This window comes from Eurosta solidaginis, chromosome 4 (genome assembly GCF_040869045.1).
Source record: "Eurosta solidaginis isolate ZX-2024a chromosome 4, ASM4086904v1, whole genome shotgun sequence".
NCBI classification, from domain to species: Eukaryota; Metazoa; Arthropoda; class Insecta; order Diptera; family Tephritidae; genus Eurosta; species Eurosta solidaginis.
In genome coordinates, this window is record NC_090322.1 from 23,809,550 (window position 1) to 23,827,805 (window position 18,256).

The 18,256-nt window shown below is 38.8% G+C and overlaps 1 protein-coding gene across 2 annotated transcripts; it reads right to left on the bottom strand.

Moving 5' to 3' along the window:
* Positions 1-12,259: 12,259 nt before the first annotated feature.
* Positions 12,260-14,901, bottom strand: LOC137247717 (uncharacterized). Of its 2 annotated transcripts, XM_067778677.1 has the most exons (6): positions 14,772-14,901; positions 14,269-14,489; positions 13,326-14,215; positions 12,934-13,226; positions 12,673-12,872; positions 12,260-12,602 (listed from the first exon to the last, which is right to left on the bottom strand). In XM_067778677.1, exons 2-6 carry the CDS (start codon positions 14,440-14,442, stop codon positions 12,312-12,314), a joined length of 1,848 nt encoding a protein of 615 aa, XP_067634778.1. In that variant the 5' UTR covers positions 14,443-14,489; positions 14,772-14,901; the 3' UTR covers positions 12,260-12,311. The 2 variants fall into 2 exon arrangements, with proteins under 2 accessions (XP_067634778.1, XP_067634779.1); XM_067778678.1 differs by lacking the exon at positions 14,772-14,901 and having other exon boundaries at positions 14,269-14,510.
* Between the last annotated feature and the right edge of the window lie 3,355 nt (positions 14,902-18,256).

The window sequence follows — 18,256 nt, forward strand, 5'->3', positions numbered from 1 at the left end:
CCAGAAAGAGGATTCCTGATGTGCTCAGCGAGCTGCATAATGGTCCAAGCGGAGGTCATCTTGGAATCACGAAGACGCTCGAGAAGATTAAACAGAGATTCTATTGGGTTGGTTGCCGTCAGTCGGTCACTGAGTGGATTGCGAACTGCGAGGTTTGCAGCAGAGCGAAAGGGCCCAGAACACGAAGTCATGGCCAGATGAAGCGATATAACTCAGGTGCGCCATTTGAAAAGATCGCTATGGACGTCGCCGGTCCATTTCCTAATAGCAACGGCGGAAACAAATATGTACTGGTAGTTATGGATTATTTCAGCAAATGGCCAGAGGTATACCCAATCCCAAATCAAGAAGCGGAAACGGTAGCAGAAGTGTTTATAAACAATTGGGTTGCAAGGTATGGTGTACCAATGGAGTTACATTCTGACCAAGGCAGGAATTTCGAATCAGCTGTGTTCCAGGAAATGTGTAAGTCATTGGGCATTCGAAAAACACGGACAACTGCATTGCATCCTCAATCCGATGGTATGGTAGAACGATTCAATAGAACATTGGAGGAGCACTTAAGGAAAGTAGTGGACAAGTACCATAAAGAATGGGATACCCGCATACCATTATTCTTGATTGCTTACCGATCAGCAGTGCATGAGACAACGGGCCAAACCCCTGCAAAAGTAATTTTTGGCAATGACCTTAGACTGCCAGCTGATTTGAAGTTTGGAATAGATGCCAATGCGGAGAGAAATGTCAGGAAATCCACTAGTGATTTGGAAGAAGAGCTAAGAGAAATACATGATCTGATAAGGCAACGAACAAAGATTATGAGTGACAAGATGAAAGCCAGATATGATAAAGCAATTAATTCAGAAGGTTTTCAGGAAGGAGATTTGGTGCTGTTATACAACCCGCAACGAAAAAAAGGTTTGTCCCCGAAATTGCAATGTAATTGGGAAGGCCCATACAAAGTTGTAAAACGGATCAACGATGTAGTGTACCGCATACAAACCATCGGTAAACCACGAACCAAAATGAAAGTGGTCCATTTGGTAAGGCTGGCAACGTTTAGATCGGGAGATTTGTCTGATCGGGACGATCAGACTTAGGTGGAGGGCAGTGTCACGGATATTAACACCACTAAGTTATACCATCACTAAGGCGATGCCATGGCCACGATAAGCAGTAAATACGTCAATAATCAAATCATGTATACACATATATAAGGCAGCCGAAAGATGTCACACACAGATGAATTTACTTATACGCCTATGTATGCGCGAGAGACTGTAAACTACAAACATTCACATCAATAATCAATCATTATGTATCTACATAAACGAATAAATAATTACGTCTACACATATGTACGTATACGAGCAGCGGAGCGGCAATGCACAAACACATGCATATATCTTATCTGAGTTGTCACAAGAGAGAGCAATAATTTGTGCACGTAGTTGTGGCTGGCGATTTTGTAGCCGAAACTAACTAGTAACTTCTGGAAATCGAAGAGCCTAGAAGTATGCAGCGTAAACTATAAAAGCCGGGCAGGCGAGTAAGAAGTAATTCAGTTTGATTTGAGTTGTCAAGCAGTTGCGATTAAGACGATATCTAGCGAGCAATAGCAGTATTATTTTGAATAGTAGAGTTTCCTTGAGCTATCAATCAGTGTGGTTATTAAGCAAGCTATTCGTTGCACAGTTTGAGTGTATTGTGAAGTACTTTAATAAAGGCCATTTTGCATTATTACAAATTGGAGTTATTTATTCAACAGTTTAGTGATTCGAACTTAGCAGAGGATTGCAAATAAGAGGATTTGCAAGCAAATTCGTTACAATATTTAAACCTAACCGATTATTACTATCTATGCAATTACCACATTTATTTAGGGGAGCACTCTGTACAGTCTTCGACTTTATGTTCCCCGCTGCATTTACTACACCTCTATTTAAGTGTACAAGTAGCCGCTATATGGTTAAACCCTAAGCATTTATAACATCTTTTTACCGTTTGAGCATCGTAAACTGGACAGCGCACAGTGTTTCTTGTAGAACAAGCTAGCTGGACAAAAACAAAGTTCTTATTCCAAGAAAAGTGTAATGAGAAATGAAAGAAAACAAACAAGATAACGGGATTTTTGCTTTTTTTGATATTTTTGCTCATATATATTGAGTAATTGAAGTAAGAAGGCAGGAGTGGCCGTAAAATGCATTGATTAATTTGCAAAATTCTTGTTGAATATTAAGCTTCATATTTCTTTTAAGCAGGTATGCTTAACCAACGAACCGATATCATTTTGTTACGATAATTAACGTTAATAAACGAAACAAAGTCATTTCGTTTCGTTTATTAACGTTAAGAACGTCAAATTGACGAAATGATTTTGTTTCGTTTTCTGCCATACCAAAACGAAATCAAATCGTTTATGTTGATTATTAATTTCAAACTATGCCGGCAAAGCTGATTGATGGCGGAGTCATTAAAGGTGAAAGCATTAGCCAAGCTGATTGCAACTTTTCTCATGAATTTTGACAGTACGAACATTTCTCAGAGTATTTTTGACATTACCACCAACGAATTACACAAACAAATTACATGGAGTTTGTGTGTGTATGTTCGCTCGCTGTTAGCACCTTACGGCTTCACCATGGCTATAGCATTGCCAGCACAATTCAAACAAAAAATATCACGTTTTTGTTAACGTTTTTAACGTTAACGAAAGCTTTTCGTTTCGGTTAAAAACGAGATACAATTTATCTTGATAATTTCTTTATCGATAATATTTCGACGTGTTTCAACGGAAACGGTGGAAATTTTTTGATAAACGATTAGCTTGCATCCCTGCTTTTAAGTGAACACTTTATTATATAATTTTTTGATGGATTCTAAGCTCGAAGGTAAGTAAAATTTTTTAATAGTAATTCTTTCGCAGTTAGAGTATTTTCAATATATTTAGCATTCCACTATTAAGAAGAAAATGTATTTTTTCTCTATATTTTTAACAAAAAAGTTACATACATCCGCGGACATCCGGGTTAAATTTTACATATGTTATATTCGCAAGTATTCTCTAATAGTCGAAAGAAAAAACCATTGCGAACTCTTTGCACATCTATTTTAAATTTTTTTTTTTTTTTTGTAGATTTAGTTATCTCTACATATAAAATAGGATGTATGTACGTATCAGCTCCGACGAGATATTTGAACCTTTAAAGCTGACCTACAAACGGCAAAACCAATTCCCGGGTACAGGGAACAAACACGTAGCCATAAAACGCGCAAGGTCAACAAGAGCACACCAAAAGAAAAAAGGCGAAGATCACTGACTTCAACCTGCCACAACCTACCACACCAGTCACCAAGGCATAAAAACAGGTACATACAAAGCAATCCTAAGGCAGGCACACAGGAACGCTACACAAAACAACCCCATTTGGTAGCATCTACGCCAATACCTGAATGTAATATAAATACTGCACAACTTAAGATGGCAGCACAACAATCATCAACTATTCACCCTGTCGGAAAATCAACAACACAAAACAGTTTAGTTATAACCGTAGAGCGGAGTTTTTTGACATTTGGGTTCAACATTCGAAGGAAACCAGATATAAAGAATTATTGAGTTTTGTTGTACTTAAGTACGATTTAAGCGAAGCAGCCGAGTATTCGATAAACAGTTTAAGGAGTGATTTTTGAATAAAAACTCGGAGTGGCTTTCGGGTCCAGACTTCACATTTACAATAACGGTGGATTCAAAGTTGCCATCAGACCAACCAACCAGTTCTTCAGGTAACCCCGGCCCGGAAGACGAAAGAATGACTTTGTTAGCTGCAGTGAAAAAGCCAAACGGCGTCGAGTGGATGACCTCTTACAATCTAGAAGTCCTGGTGAGTTTCTTTATGCGGCAGAAGTATCAACGCGTATGTCCGGCAACAGAAATGTTGCTAACATTATAAAAAAATCACAGGAAACCACTCAAATATCCGGCAAAAAGATGACATGTGAGCCAGATGCAAGATGCTTGAGCAATGTAGAAGCTTTAGCATACTACGTAGATAGCAAGTCGACGACTCATGGGTACAAAACGACTCGGAAGTGGAGCATCAAGGCAGGCCATAACGTTTATCCATCATTTTATAGTATAAGAAAAGCTAAGGCAGAATGCTATCCAAATGAAATTGATGTGGGTGAAAAACGTGCGGAAATTAAAGTCTATTAGATAAAACTGTTGAGCGTTTAGTTTTAGCAAGTCAAGAAGTTTTTGTTAGTTTATTACCTACAAACTTGTATACTTTAATCAGCAAGTGGGGTTGCGATGGAAGCTCTGGCAATAGCACATATAAGCAAAAATTTACATACAGTTCTGACACTGATGAGTTTTTGTTTATATTCATTTTCGTTCCTCTTCAATTACAGGATGAAAAAGGTAAAATTTTTTGGCAGAATCCTCGACCTTCTTCTACCATGTATTGTCGTCCAATTAAATTTATTTTTTCTAAAGAAATAAAAGATTTTATTGTTTTTTAAACGAACAAAGTTTTAGAGGAGATAATTGCGTTGTTGCCAACAAAGTACATGCTCGAAGAATACGAAGTTTCCGTAAATCACAATATGCTTCTAACAATGGTTGACGGAAAAGTTTGCAATGCTTTGACTGAAACTTCTTCCGCACAAAAGTGTTATATTTGTGGTGCCACTCCAAAAGATATGAATAATGAGTGACGGGACTTTACGCCTAACCGAGATAATCTTGGATTTGGTTTGTCTACTCTCCATGCATGGATAAGATGTTTTGAATGCTTGCTTCACATAAGTTATCGCCTCGAAGTAAATAAATGGCAGCTTAGGAATGAGGAAGATAAAGAGAGTGTAAAGCTACGTTCCAACGAAATCTAGAATAAATTTAAAAGTGTACTTGGATTGATAGTAGATAAACCAAAACCAGGTTTCGGCAATACCAATGACGGCAAAAATTTAAAAGTGTACTTGGATTGATAGTAGATAAACCAAAACCAGGTTTCGGCAATACCAATGACGGCAACACTGCTCGTAGGGTTTTCGAAAATTCTGAGCTAGTGCTGGGATTACGGGATTGGATGTAACGCTCATCAAAAGATTCGACACTCTCCTCCGCGCATTAGCATCTGGGTACAATATAAATATCCAAAAATTTTAAAAATTTGCGGTCGAGACTAAAAAACTATACATAGATCTCTATCCATGGTTTAATATGCCTGTTACAGTTCATAAAATCTTATTGCATAGTACTGATATTATAAAATCAGCTATTTTTCCTATTGGTCAACTTTCTGAGGAAGCACAGGAAGCCCGTAACAAAGATTTGAAACGATTCAGGGATGATAACACACAAGAGCAGTCGCGTGAAGCCACGAATAGAGATCTTATGAATGTGTTGCTTATAACATCGGATCTTTAGTTAACAGTTTTAGGGAGATACCTAAGAAAAAATTTAAAATTCTGACTTCAGAAGTCTTGAATTTACTGTCCCCCGATAATGTTGAGAAGTCAATAAATACCCCAGTTGTTTCAAGCTTACACAGTAGTGTTGCTGATGCTCATGACTATTCCACAAGTGACTCATCGAATGAAAGTGATGATAGCGAATAATAACATAATTATAAAAGATAACCTACCCTATAACTTTTTGTGGATCAGATTTTATTTAATTTAAATCTGTTGTCTTTTCTACTTTGTATGATACTTTACTTTTAAGTTTTTGTAATAAGTAATTTTCACATAATTAATTTAATTATTTACATTGTTATTATATTATTGTAATTCACTTTTACATTCCTGACTGGTACTATAAAATAATTTTGTAAAAATTGTAGTGCCAGGATTAATACTCAAATAAATACAAAATATGTATGTACATATGTACAGTCACTCACATAAAAAAGTAGACACCCCTTATTGGACAATTCTTACAATTTTCGCTTTCGCAAATTTATTTTTACTAATTTCCCATAAGAAAATTTGTCACGATCTATAACAAAAACTAAATTATATTTAAAAAATGTTTGAAAAATTCGACGAATTTTCATATTTTAACTAATTTCCCATTAGAAAATTTGTCACGATCTATAACAAAAATAAATTATATTTAAAAAATGTTTGAAAAATTCGACGAATTTTCATAAAAATTTTAATTTTTTTTCCGAATTTTTAGAATTTTTAGAGTATTGAGATTTGTAGTCCATTCAATTCAAGTATAATAAAGTAATATTCTTAAGTCTTTTAAATTTTTTGGATCTATGTCACTTATTCACATGAGTTTCTGTATATGAAATAAGCAAATGTAAGCATATGAAGTAAAATTTTGGAAAAAAATAAAAAAAAGAACACATGGCTGAAAAAAATGACGTAGTTGTAATAAATGACTGCATATGAAACGGAAAATCTCATAAAATAATTTTGTCCAGCTAGCTTGTTCTACACGAAACACTGTGCAGCGGTCCCAACCAATACTGATTTTCTTGCATTTCAACACGTCTTCATAGTATTTGTGCTCAATCTCAATGACTGCATTGATATATGAGGCTCTGTTTTCCTTCCTTGATTTAATAACTCTTACACATTTCATTTTAGCATCTCGCAAAAACTCATTTTGGTTGGTGATCTCACCAACTATTTCCTCTTCAGGATGCTCAGTACTAATGTTAGTCACCATGATTTTAGGAAAATATATTTTTGTTTCAGCTATGTTGTATTTACTTTTATCTAGCCTTTCTGTTAGAGTGTTCTTAATTTTATCCTTATCACTAGCTGACTTCGCACTAATAATTATTGTACCATTGTTTCTATTTTGTACCCTACCTATTGTCAAATTGTTTTAAGTCCGGGCAAACTTTTGTAAGAACGAAAACGGCGACCTTGTAACTGATGTCCAGAGAGTACTTAGATTATGGACGGAACACTTTTCTGCTCTCCTAAATGGAGACAGCAATTTACCGCACAGGTATGACGAACCAGATCCCGCAATCGATGATGATGGAATAAATGTCCCCCACCCGATTATGACGTAGTCAGATTCACGTTATACTTTTCATTTCATTTATTGATAGGTTACATTAGTACAATGAGATGTATGATCTCTTATAGTACAACAGTATATGGAACAGCAAAAATACAGATAATTCTTAAATCTAGGCAAGATCATACATAACACAAGAAAAAAAAGAAACAAATACAGATATAGAAAAATAAAGCATGAAGTCAATAATCACAGACAAATTATTATTTAGATAGCGAAACTTGTGAACAAATCAACTAGAGAGTATTAATGTATTTTACCGGTAGTAAGCACATAAAACTGCCCTAAAGTTGCTTTTAGTAATACTACTGCGAATTGGTATCGTGTTCCAAGTACGAATGGCATTGACAAAGAATAGCCGCGAGGAGGTAAGGTAGTTATAACTTGGTACAATCAGATCATGAGTCCGGGAGGACCTGGGAAAAATTAGCTTATCATAAAGATATCTAGGTTCCTTACATATAATAAGTCTGCAGAGAAAAATACAATTTCTGGCCTTCACATAGTCAGTTATATCAAACCCTAGTAATGTTGTTGTTGTTGTTGTAGCAATGCTCGCCCCACCTAATAGCCGCGACCGATCACAAATTGTCATCAATATCCTCTAACGGGAGTCCAAGGAAACTTGCCATTTCAACAGGGGTGGACCATAAGGAAAGGGGTGTTAGAGGCGTTGGTTCCACATTACAATTGAAGAGATGGTTGGTGTCATGTGGGGACACATTGCAAGCGGGGCATACATTTTGTATGTCGGGGTTGATTCTGGATAGTATCCAGAACGAAGTTGAGCAAGAGTGACACGCGTTTCCCTGGGGAGTATGCGTTCCTCTTCCGCGAGTTTTTTGGATAATTTTCGTTAAGTACTGGATTCACCGGGCAATTCCCGGCATAAAGGTCCGACGCCTGTTTATGGAGTTCACCAAGGACCTGCTTGTGTTTTTTCACTTCATACGGCTGGGTTCTCAGGTGCCTTATTTCCTCAAAATGCTTACAGAGATGATTCCTTAAGCCCCTAGGCGCTGCTGGTTCATCAATCAGATGTCTATTGGGATGCCCAGGTTTCTGGGTATTCAACAGGAACTGTTTGGTCAGCATCTCATTTCTCTCCCTGATGGGGAGTATTCTCGTCTCATTATGCAGATGGTGTTCTGGGGACATAAGAAGACAGCCCGTGGCGATTCTGAGAGCAGTATTTTGGCAGGCCTGTAGTTTCTTCCAGTGGGTGATTTTTAGGCTTGGCGACCATATGGGTGACGCGTAGCACGTAATCGGCTGGCTAATTGCTTTGTATGTAGTCATGAGCGTTTCTTTATCTTTTCCCCAAGTACTGCCAGCTAGGGGTTTGAGGATTTCGTTACGGCTCTGAATTCTCGGAACAATTGCGGCTGCGTGCTCACCAAAATATATATCCTGATCAAACGTCACACCCAAGATTTTGGGGTTTACGACAGTCGGTAGCGTAATGCCATCGACGTGGATGTTCAAAATGGTCGACATTTGGGACGTCCATGTTGTAAATAAGGTCGCGGAAGATTTAGTTGGTGATAATGCCAGGTTTCGCGAGGCGAAAAAATGGAGAGATCAGGGAGGTAGCCGTTTATTTTATTGCATAGCGAATCGATATTTGGGCCTGGGCCTGTGACCATTATTGTGCAGTCATCGGCGTAGGAAACGATTGTGACTCCTTCCGGTGGTGAAGGTAGCTTAGATATGTAGAAATTAAACAAAAGTGGGGATAGGACACCACCCTGTGGCACCCCTTGTTTAATTCTCCTTGGTTTTGATGTTTCGTTTCTAAATTGCACCGATGCCTGCCGACCACCCAGATAATTTGCGGTCCACCTTTTAAGACATGGGGGAAGGGTAGACCCTTCCAGGTCTTGCAGTAACGAGCCATGGTTGACCGTATCAAAAGCTTTTGATAGGTCAAGCGCTACGAGTACTGTTCTATGGTGGGGGTATTGATTTAAACCGCAATTTATCTGGGTGCTAATGGCATTTAGCGCGGTGGTAGCGCTATGGAGTTTTCTGAAGCCATGCTGATGAGGGGCTAGCTGCAAATTTGCTTGGAAATAAGGGAGCAAAATGGCTTCAAGCGTCTTTGCCACTGGCGATAGGAGAGATATCGGACGATACGACTCACCTATGTTAGCTGGTTTCCCAGGCTTTAGTAGCGGGACCACCTTGGTCATTTTCCATTTCTCAGGTATGACAAAGGTGGAAAGAGACAGGTTGAAGACATGCGCTAAATATTTGAAACCCTCTTTCCCTAGGCTTTTAAGCATCGGCATGGCTATGCCGTCTGGGCCCACTGCTTTGGATGGTTTAGCACGACCAATGGCGTCCTCAACCTCTTTAGCGGTAATGGTGATTGGTGACGCGCTGAATTTGTGTTTATGTGCGTGTCTATTGGCTCTCCGTCTATCTTTGTCGACCGTAGGATGCATTATATATTGTCGGCAGAAAGCGCTCGCGCATTTTTTCGCGTCCGACAGCACTTTGTCGCCAAAGGCGATGGAAACTTTGTCTTTGTGCTTAGTCGGATTCGATAGGGACTTTACGGTGGATCAAAGTTTATCCACACCGGTAGAGAGGTTACAACCTCTTAGGTGCTCCTCCCATTTCGCCCGCTTGTGTTCATCCACAAGCAATCTGATGCGTTGGTTTATATCCCTTATTTGGGTGTCGCCTGGATCAAGCTGTCTTATAAGGTCACGTTCTCTCGCTAAGTTTGCGGCCTCCGCCGGGAAGTGGGCCGGATTTCGGGAATTCTCCCGGCGGGAATGAAATGTGCCGAGGCGGATTTAATGACCTTACGGAAGGCACGCTCCCCTTGGCGGGCATCAGTCGGGATAGGGAGGGCAGCAAAGTGGTTGTCTGTAAAGGATTTATATTCTTCCCACTTTCCTTTTTTGAAGTTTATGAAAGTGCGTTTTTCAGTGACGATGAAGTCGGCGGTACGCTCAAGCGAAATAAGTATGGGCAGGTGGTCGGATGCCAATGTTACCATCGGCTGCCAGTTGACGCAGTTTACGAGTTCTGTGCTCACGATTGAGATATCTGACGAGCTGTGACAGCTTCCTACCATACGTGTGGGGGCGTCTCCGTTTATTGTGCAGAACGTCGTTTCTCACCCCTACTGTCCGCCCGCAAGTTTGAATGCCATAGATCATGATGGGCATTGAAATCGCCTAAGATAATGCGATTGTTGCCAGTGAGTAAGGCCCTGATATTAGGGCGGTATCCACTGGGGCAACAGGTGGCAGGAGGGATGTAGATGTTGATGATTTCTAGGTTTGCATCGCCTGACCGGACAGATAGGCCTTGACGTTCTAAGACATTGTCCCTGCGGTCGATGCCAGGATCAAATATATAATATTGCACAGAGTGGTGTATGATAAACGCGAGACCGCCTCCATTTCCGCTCTCGCGGTCTTTCCTGTGGACATTATACCCAGAGCAGGTCTGCAATGCAGATCTTGCTGTGAGTTTAGTCTCTTGAATCGCAGCAATGCGGATGTTATGCCGCTTCATGAAATCGACTATCTCCGTAATCTTCCCAGTTAGTCCATTACAGTTTAACTGCAGAATTCTGAAGTGTATAAGGGGAGACGTCGCCACTCTGGGGGTAAGTGACGGGTGACTACGCCTGGGTTGTGGAAGGCCAGGACGCAATTGCTGTTGTGGCCCTGGGACTGGGCGTCCTTGGGCAAGCATTGGGGTACCCGGATGATTTGGGTTTGCGACCTGGCAGCATGGCGCGATGAAACCCGTCGGGAGGTTGCCGTCGCGGAGGCCAGAACATCTAGGAAAGTGGCACCACCCAAGGCAGGAGCTGCATTGGGCGGATGTCGAAAACCTATATATTTTGTGCTGGCAGACGGTGCAAACGGAGGTAGGGACTAAGAGTCTGTTTCCCTGACCTGCACGATTGCTGCCGGAAAAGAGGGGGGAGAAGACGGGGAAGGGGCTGATGCTCAGCATTGCTACCAACTCTACTACGAAGGTAGTAGTTATGAGTGGTATCAGCTGTTTGAGTTGTTGGCGCCGTGGGGCGCGAGCAGCAGCGGGTACTTGTTGTGGCTTGCTGAGCAGCGGGGCTGCTGGAAGGTAGTGGGGGGGCGCTTAGGCGTAGACTACCTGACGCCCTTGGGCGTGAACAGCAAGGAGCCACAAAAGATTTATAAAAGTTACGTGGACGTCGAGTTTTGGGATCAAGCCCAGAACAACCTGTCCGATGCAACCATCAGCACGAGACACACTGAACAGAGTATGACCGTCCTAAAAAGATTCTTTTCCGGCAGATGCAGCAAAACCATTTCTCAGGACCGGGGTCAGGAGACGGACCTGGATTGGATTCGATACCTTCCCGGAGTAAGAGAATATGGAGTAGTCCTGCTGCAAGGAGCTGCTGGGAGGATGACAATTTGTGGGAGGGACGAAACACATTAGATGGGGTCACACTGAAATGACAGTCCTTGGTCGGGAGAAATCCCGAGTCGCTCCGGTACATAGAACCGACTGCCTTTGGAAGCGAAACCCTAGTAATCGTGTTCTCCAATTCGATATATGGTCAAATTTGTCTAACCCGAACACATAGCGCGTTACGAGGTTGAAAGCTACATTGATCTTATGGCAGAATGCGAGCTCAGCTTACTGTATACCAGTTCGGGATAGCATATAGCCGGCAAAATTAGCTGTATTGCAAGCTTTCTCCTAACATGGGGAGGAGTAAATGCCGCTGACGTTCGAAGGTTTTTTAATATATAGTATACTTTGCAGACAATAGAGTTTACATGATCATCGCATGTCAAGCTACTGGCTAATAAACCCAAGATTGGTCACTTTGAGCACCAGTTTTAGAACATTACCACCAATATATAAAGGATTACTTGAGAAAGCTATAGCTTTTTTAGATATCGGAAGGATGTAAGACTAATCACTATTAAGGCACAAATAATTTCTCGTGGCCCAAGCCGAAATGGATGCTTATTGAACCTTTCACAAAGATGACTGGTATCCTCATACCTTCCCGATAGATATAATTGAATGTCATCAGCGTAAGCGTGAATATTGGTCACCAGACAGCAGTGGTTTAAGGCTAGACAATTGTGAACCAATTTTGACACGTTGAGTTCTTCCCCCTAAATAGCTCCGCATAAGATGCGTTGCGGAAATACCAAAACCAAAATAATTAGTTATCTACATATATTTTTTTATGTTTTATTATTACAATATTCGTATTCACACAATTGGCACATTAAAACGTCATATCAGCACTTTCTTCAGACACGTCTATCGCGTAATCTGTACTGTAAATGGCTTCACCATTGCCATTTTCAACGTCCACAACTAAAATACCATCAATTGGATCGCCTTCGTTAATTTCCAAGAAAGCTTCTACATCCCCTTCCTCCATCGTCAGCTGCTGTTGATGATGTTCATCGGTACCTATTTGATGAACATATGCTGGTTCCTCTGCTTCCTCTTCGACCAAATCATTTACGCTATTTGTGTTTGGGCCGGTCTTAGTATGTACGTTATAATGCGACTAAAATTAGGACACAAAAATAAAAACAGATGAATAACTCACAGAAGCTTTACTTTGAGGTATTGCATACTGTTAAATGATGTTTTCTTCGAAAGCGTTTGTCGCAAAATTCGCATTGAAAACGCCGGTCGCTGTTGTGTATGGATTGTTGGTGTAATCGCAATGTTGAGGGTGAAATAAATTTCTGTTTGCACTCAGAGCACTCAATCGATTTGTTTGTATGAGAATAACGATGCATTTTTAAATGCTGTAAAATAAGAAAGTCTTTGCCTATAAATAAAATGTTAGGTTGTAAGTACGAATTTGAGCAATTTTGTAAGATGATGCTTACCACATATTTCACATTCATATGGCCGATCACCAGTGTGGGTACGTGTATGCACGCGCAAATCATGCTTGGACAAGAATGCTTTCTCGCAGTGAGCACACTTGAAATTACGTACATTATTATGTCGATCCATATGATAACGGTAGTGCACCTTTTGATTAAATGTACGTCGACAAATATCGCAAGTATAAGCTGGTTCACCATAATGCAAGCGCAAATGTACGCGTAAAGCATCATTAGTGTGCAACAGCTTTGAACAATATGCGCAAGGGAATTTATTGGAATGCACTGTTTTGCTAGAGTCAAGAAGAAAAAGGATAATAGAGCAGTTAAATGTTTTATGTGAGCCTTAGAGTTAAAAAAAAATCAAGAGTAACGTGATATCTTACACCTACCGGTGTTGTAGAAAATCAGTGCGCCTCAGAAACTCTAAGCCGCAAGCTTGACAATCATAAGCACGTCTTATGCGGCCACCATTGCAAGCGCCGGCAACTTTGGGACGATCTAATTCATTTATGGGTAGACTACTATTTGTATCTTCCAAGTAAAGTTCATCGAAAAGTTCAATTGGTTCTTGTTTCAACGCAGGTTCCTGCTCTTCCTTACCCTTTTCATCAAAATAAGAAACGAACTCAATTTGTTCTGATGGTGTTGTTCTCATATTAGCCTTCTCATCCTCTGAATTATAAGGCTTGCAGCTGGTGCTATTTAAAGCAACCACTTGTAATTCATTCAATACTCCATTTGTTTCCTCTTCTACTGCTAGCAGTTCAGCGCCTGCTGTTGCTTCAGTTATCTCTTTTGTGTCATTAGATGGTGTTAATATATTGCAGTGCTCGCTCACTGCATTATACGGCATGAAAGTGCTATTCACTTGTAATTTATCCAGGACGACATTTGACTGTCTTGCTGGGTACAGCTCTTCGTTTGCTGATTTTGTGCTGGTGACAGCATTTATAGTTAGCGTTGGGAAATTATACTCATCCTCTCCATAATCAATTACATTTTGAGCTTGTGTGGTTGTATGTGCTGTTTCTGCTTCTGTTGGCATGCTTCTTTCCAGATATTCTTCGTCCAGTATAACCGAGTTTGTGATATCTAACTCTTCCTCTGTGAGATCACCACAAACAATTTGTTTATTACTTGGCTCTTGTTTAGGATATCGTTTGGCCAACTCTTCTAGTGTACGGCGCGCCCGCAAGGCTAGCTTGCGAAATAACCGCATTTGTAGATCACAACTATTGCATAAATATTGGGGATAGAACTCCATTGTTGTTGCATCAATCTACCAAAATATTTATTCATTTCTGTCATTATTATTATTTCTATTAATCATACCTCAACGCCCAATGTATCCTCATATAACTTTCCAGCCTCAGTCAGTTGCCATGTGTGCGACTGCATAACGCCGCCTTCCTCAATCACTTGTACAGCGTATATGCATGCAAAGTCACCATCCTGATTAAGACTGCGGCAAACCCGGCAACTATTTATCACCTCCTCCTGGGACATTATATTTAATAGTGATGGCTCGATATTTCGCTATTGGTGATTGCATCGCCGCTATTCATAGTGTACCTATACCAAGTGTGTTCACTAAGCGATAAACGTCAAAACTACAAACAGCCTCGCTCACCTGATGGAAATCTCAGGTCTAGAGTCGCATTTTTGGTCTCAACGACAACATTTTTGACTACCAATCGTATCGACTTTTTCAATTTTTCAATCATTCGGCGCACTCGGTAATAGTATCCATTTTGAATTCGCTGTCATTCCGAATCCAGCGAGTGCCTGTCAGAATGCTTGACAGATAAGTCAACACACTTGTACTTGTACACTATGCCGCTATTGACAAATCGCTAATAGCTATAGCTATTGCAATCCAAATATATCAGTGATTGGCTATTTTCCTTCATTCGATTCTTTTGAATGACAATCACCTCTGGCAGAATATCGCCAATAGCGATTATAGCGATTACAGCGATTGGCGATTTTCCTTCAGCCTGAAATTCTAATACTAATAGCAAAAAGTATATATTGTCAAGAGGCGTCACTCGATACTTTTGTTGTTGCCAAAGCAAATTACTCGATGTTTTCTCAAGGTAGTCGTTGTTTTTTTTTAGCAGATGTATTTATAAAAACGCCTTCTATACATTTTCGTGGGGTATTTGTGTTTATTTTAATGATTGTATTAAATTAATTAATTAATTCTCTTTCCAAAAATCGTAATTATGCGAAGTCACTTTACCGCATAACTATATAGGATTCAATTAAAAAAAACTAAACAAAACTTCCTTGAGAATCACATTCGACATGACAGGGTTGCTTTGGCAACAACAAAGTATCGAGTGACGCCTCTTAACAAATATATACTCTTTGCTAATAGCAGCGATGCAATCATCGATAGTGAGATATCGTTCATCATTGCTCATCTGTGTGCTTTACTTTCCGAAACAGCGAACGGAACAAAGCAAACTTGTGCAACAACTAGAACGACGACATTGTGAAGTCGGCTAGAAAAGCAGCCACGTGGTTTGGGTAATTTTTACAGACAAGCGAAAGATCGAATTCAAAAATAATCAACGCAAAGATCAAAGAGACCGCAAAGCACAACTCATTCAAGAGCAATTATCGAAGTGCAGAGGTATATAGAAGAAACTGTAATTGCACGAAAAGCTGATCCTTTTTTATGGTGGCAGAAAAACAATTACAAGTATCCCAATCTATCTCCTATAGCTCGCGAAAAGTTGGGGTGTTTAGGAACATCGGTTCCCTGTGAAAGACTTTTTTCTCAAGCCGGCCTTATTTTAAGCGAGAGAAGAATGCGCTTAGATGATGAAAAGGCTAAAATGCTTATCTTTTTAAACGCCAATCATAAAATATAAAATTCGTTATATTTTGATTTTATATTTAAGTATTTATAATAAAATAATTAATATTTGTCAAAATATTAAACAAGCAATATAAGTTAATTTTAAACCTTTAATTTCATGAAATGTATAAAAGAAATGGAATGACTGAATTTTTTTGTTTTTAATTACACTATGTGACGCCAAATAGACACGGGTCTTTAGACTTGGCCTAAGATTGATTGCCTGTGTTATTCATAAGTTCATACTTCTAGGCAGTTGCCGTTAACAGTTTTATAAAATTTGTGTTTTTGATGGTAAAATAAAAGAATTATAGAAACATATATCACTCGTCTTATTGTAAACAGATTAACTCAAAATTTAAGGTTTTTGGGAGAACGCAATTCAAGATTTGTCATATGGTTTGTATATGGTTGAATTCTCCGGCTAATTTCTAGGGCACTGCAGTGGATGACTAATTTTCTGCTAAAGAATATTTTTATACTAGTTTGAAGAATTTGCTATATTTTTCCTCTGTATTTTTCATTAAAAATTGATTCACTTTACTGTACAAATTTATGCAGCCAAATACAACTTTCAGAATAAATTCATACGGAGTATTTCTGAATACATCGGTGTAGTATAATATAGTAAATAAATCATGTTTTTATGGTGTTACATATACAGATTTATTTCGGGTTGATTCATCTTACATTTAAAAATCAAAGCATTTTCAATTAACAAAATTTATAAAACAAAGATGCATATACATATATTTCAGCTAGTTTCAGCTCATTGAGTGTAATACGAGTCTGAACATATTGTCGTCAGCCAGTTAATAATATATATCATAACATCTCAGAAAATTAGAATTTCACATTACATTAGTTTACAATTAAAGGTACATACTTTTTTCTTTTTATTCCAATTTTGGTTCATATATTCTAATAAAATTTAATTTAGTATAAATTAATGTATAACATTTAATCTACTCTGGTAAAAAGACTTAAACATGCATTTTTTATATACAAGTATACAAATAATTGCAGATTCGCTTATTAAAGATAAATTAAAGCGATCGCCATAGCTGTAAAAAATAGCCATAGCTGTAAAAAATAGCCATACCTATATTCACTGATAGCTCAAAATCGCTCTTCTGTATGGAATCGCTTGTTGAAATAAAGCGATCGCTATAGCTATAAAAAATAGCCGATATTCAAAAATAGCCATATCTATTTTCACTGATAGCTCAAATTCGCCATATCGTCCATCACTAATATTTAATAACGCTACATATGTTAACAAAAATGTTTGTTTATAAATAATCGGAAGCACAATCTCTGCTTCCAAGAAATTCGATTATTGGGATGAAATGGAATGTCGCCAATGTTGTAATCGACAGTACGTTGAATACCGATAGTCCATACAATGTTGTAAAAGCCCCGTCCTATAAGCAGTTTTTCATAGATGATCGTTTAATGCTATCTTATGTATGATGAGTAGATAGTAGGTAGATCGAGAGACACTAGCGCCATCTGACGGACAAAAGTTGCCAAACTGCAACTTTTGCTACATGTAAAGCATAAGGAGATTTCTACATTTTCTTTGGATAAGGGTGCTGGCCCGCTTTGCAAGTGAACTAATTTTTCCACTTGTTAGTACTTTTCTAACATTTTTCGAACCGCGAATCACACGGTGAAACTGCAGTTGCCTTAACCGCTATCCTGCTTGTATTTGTTAATTCGGTTATCTCATTTCTACACTAACAACACAATTGATACATTCTATAATTTGTGTATTATGTAGATAGTTTTTGTAAAGTTTCTTTTTCGCGGCGAATGAGATGCTTTGTAAACTCGGGTTCAGTTTTACATATTTATGTTTGTTTGTTTAATGGTGTGTTCAATTTATACTTATTTAAGAGTTCATGAGCTTAACACCGGCTTAAAATATTGAATATTCAGTTATTATGTTTTTCTAAGAGAAATTGAAAAGAAAGAGAGAAGCATTTACTGGCATATTGCGATAGTACTATGTCGAAAACCGCCACGAATTCATCGTCAGGCAATTTCGTATAGTTATCAAAGATTTCACCGAGATTCGAACCGCGAATCACACGATGAAACTACAGTTGCCTTAACCACTAGGCTATCCTGCTTGTATTTGTCTCCTTGTTTAATTCAGTCTATCTTATTTCTACACTAACAACACAACTGAGACATTCTGCCTCTATTAATTTGTTAATGTAGATTTGTTTTTGTAAAGTTTCTTTTTCGTTGCGAATGAGAAGCTTTTGTAAACCCGGGCTCAGTTTTACATATTTACGTTTGTTTGTTTTAATTGTGTGTTCAATTTATACTTATAATTAAGAATTCATGAGATTAACACCGGTTTATAATAAATGAATATTCAATTATTATATTTTTCTAAGAGAAGCTGAAAAGAAAGAAGCATTTACTGGCATATTGCGATGGTAA

Bases quoted from the DNA above. Each gene is read 5' to 3' on its own strand.
- LOC137247717 (XM_067778677.1), bottom strand. From the start codon at position 14,442: ATGTCCCAGGAGGAGGTGATAAATAGTTGCCGGGTTTGCCGCAGTCTT. The intron at 12,873-12,933 runs GTAAGCATCATC...TTTTATTTATAG, and splicing joins ATATGAATGTGAAATATGTG to GCAAAGACTTTCTTATTTTA. The intron at 12,603-12,672 runs GTATGCAATACC...TCCTAATTTTAG, and splicing joins GAAGAAAACATCATTTAACA to TCGCATTATAACGTACATAC.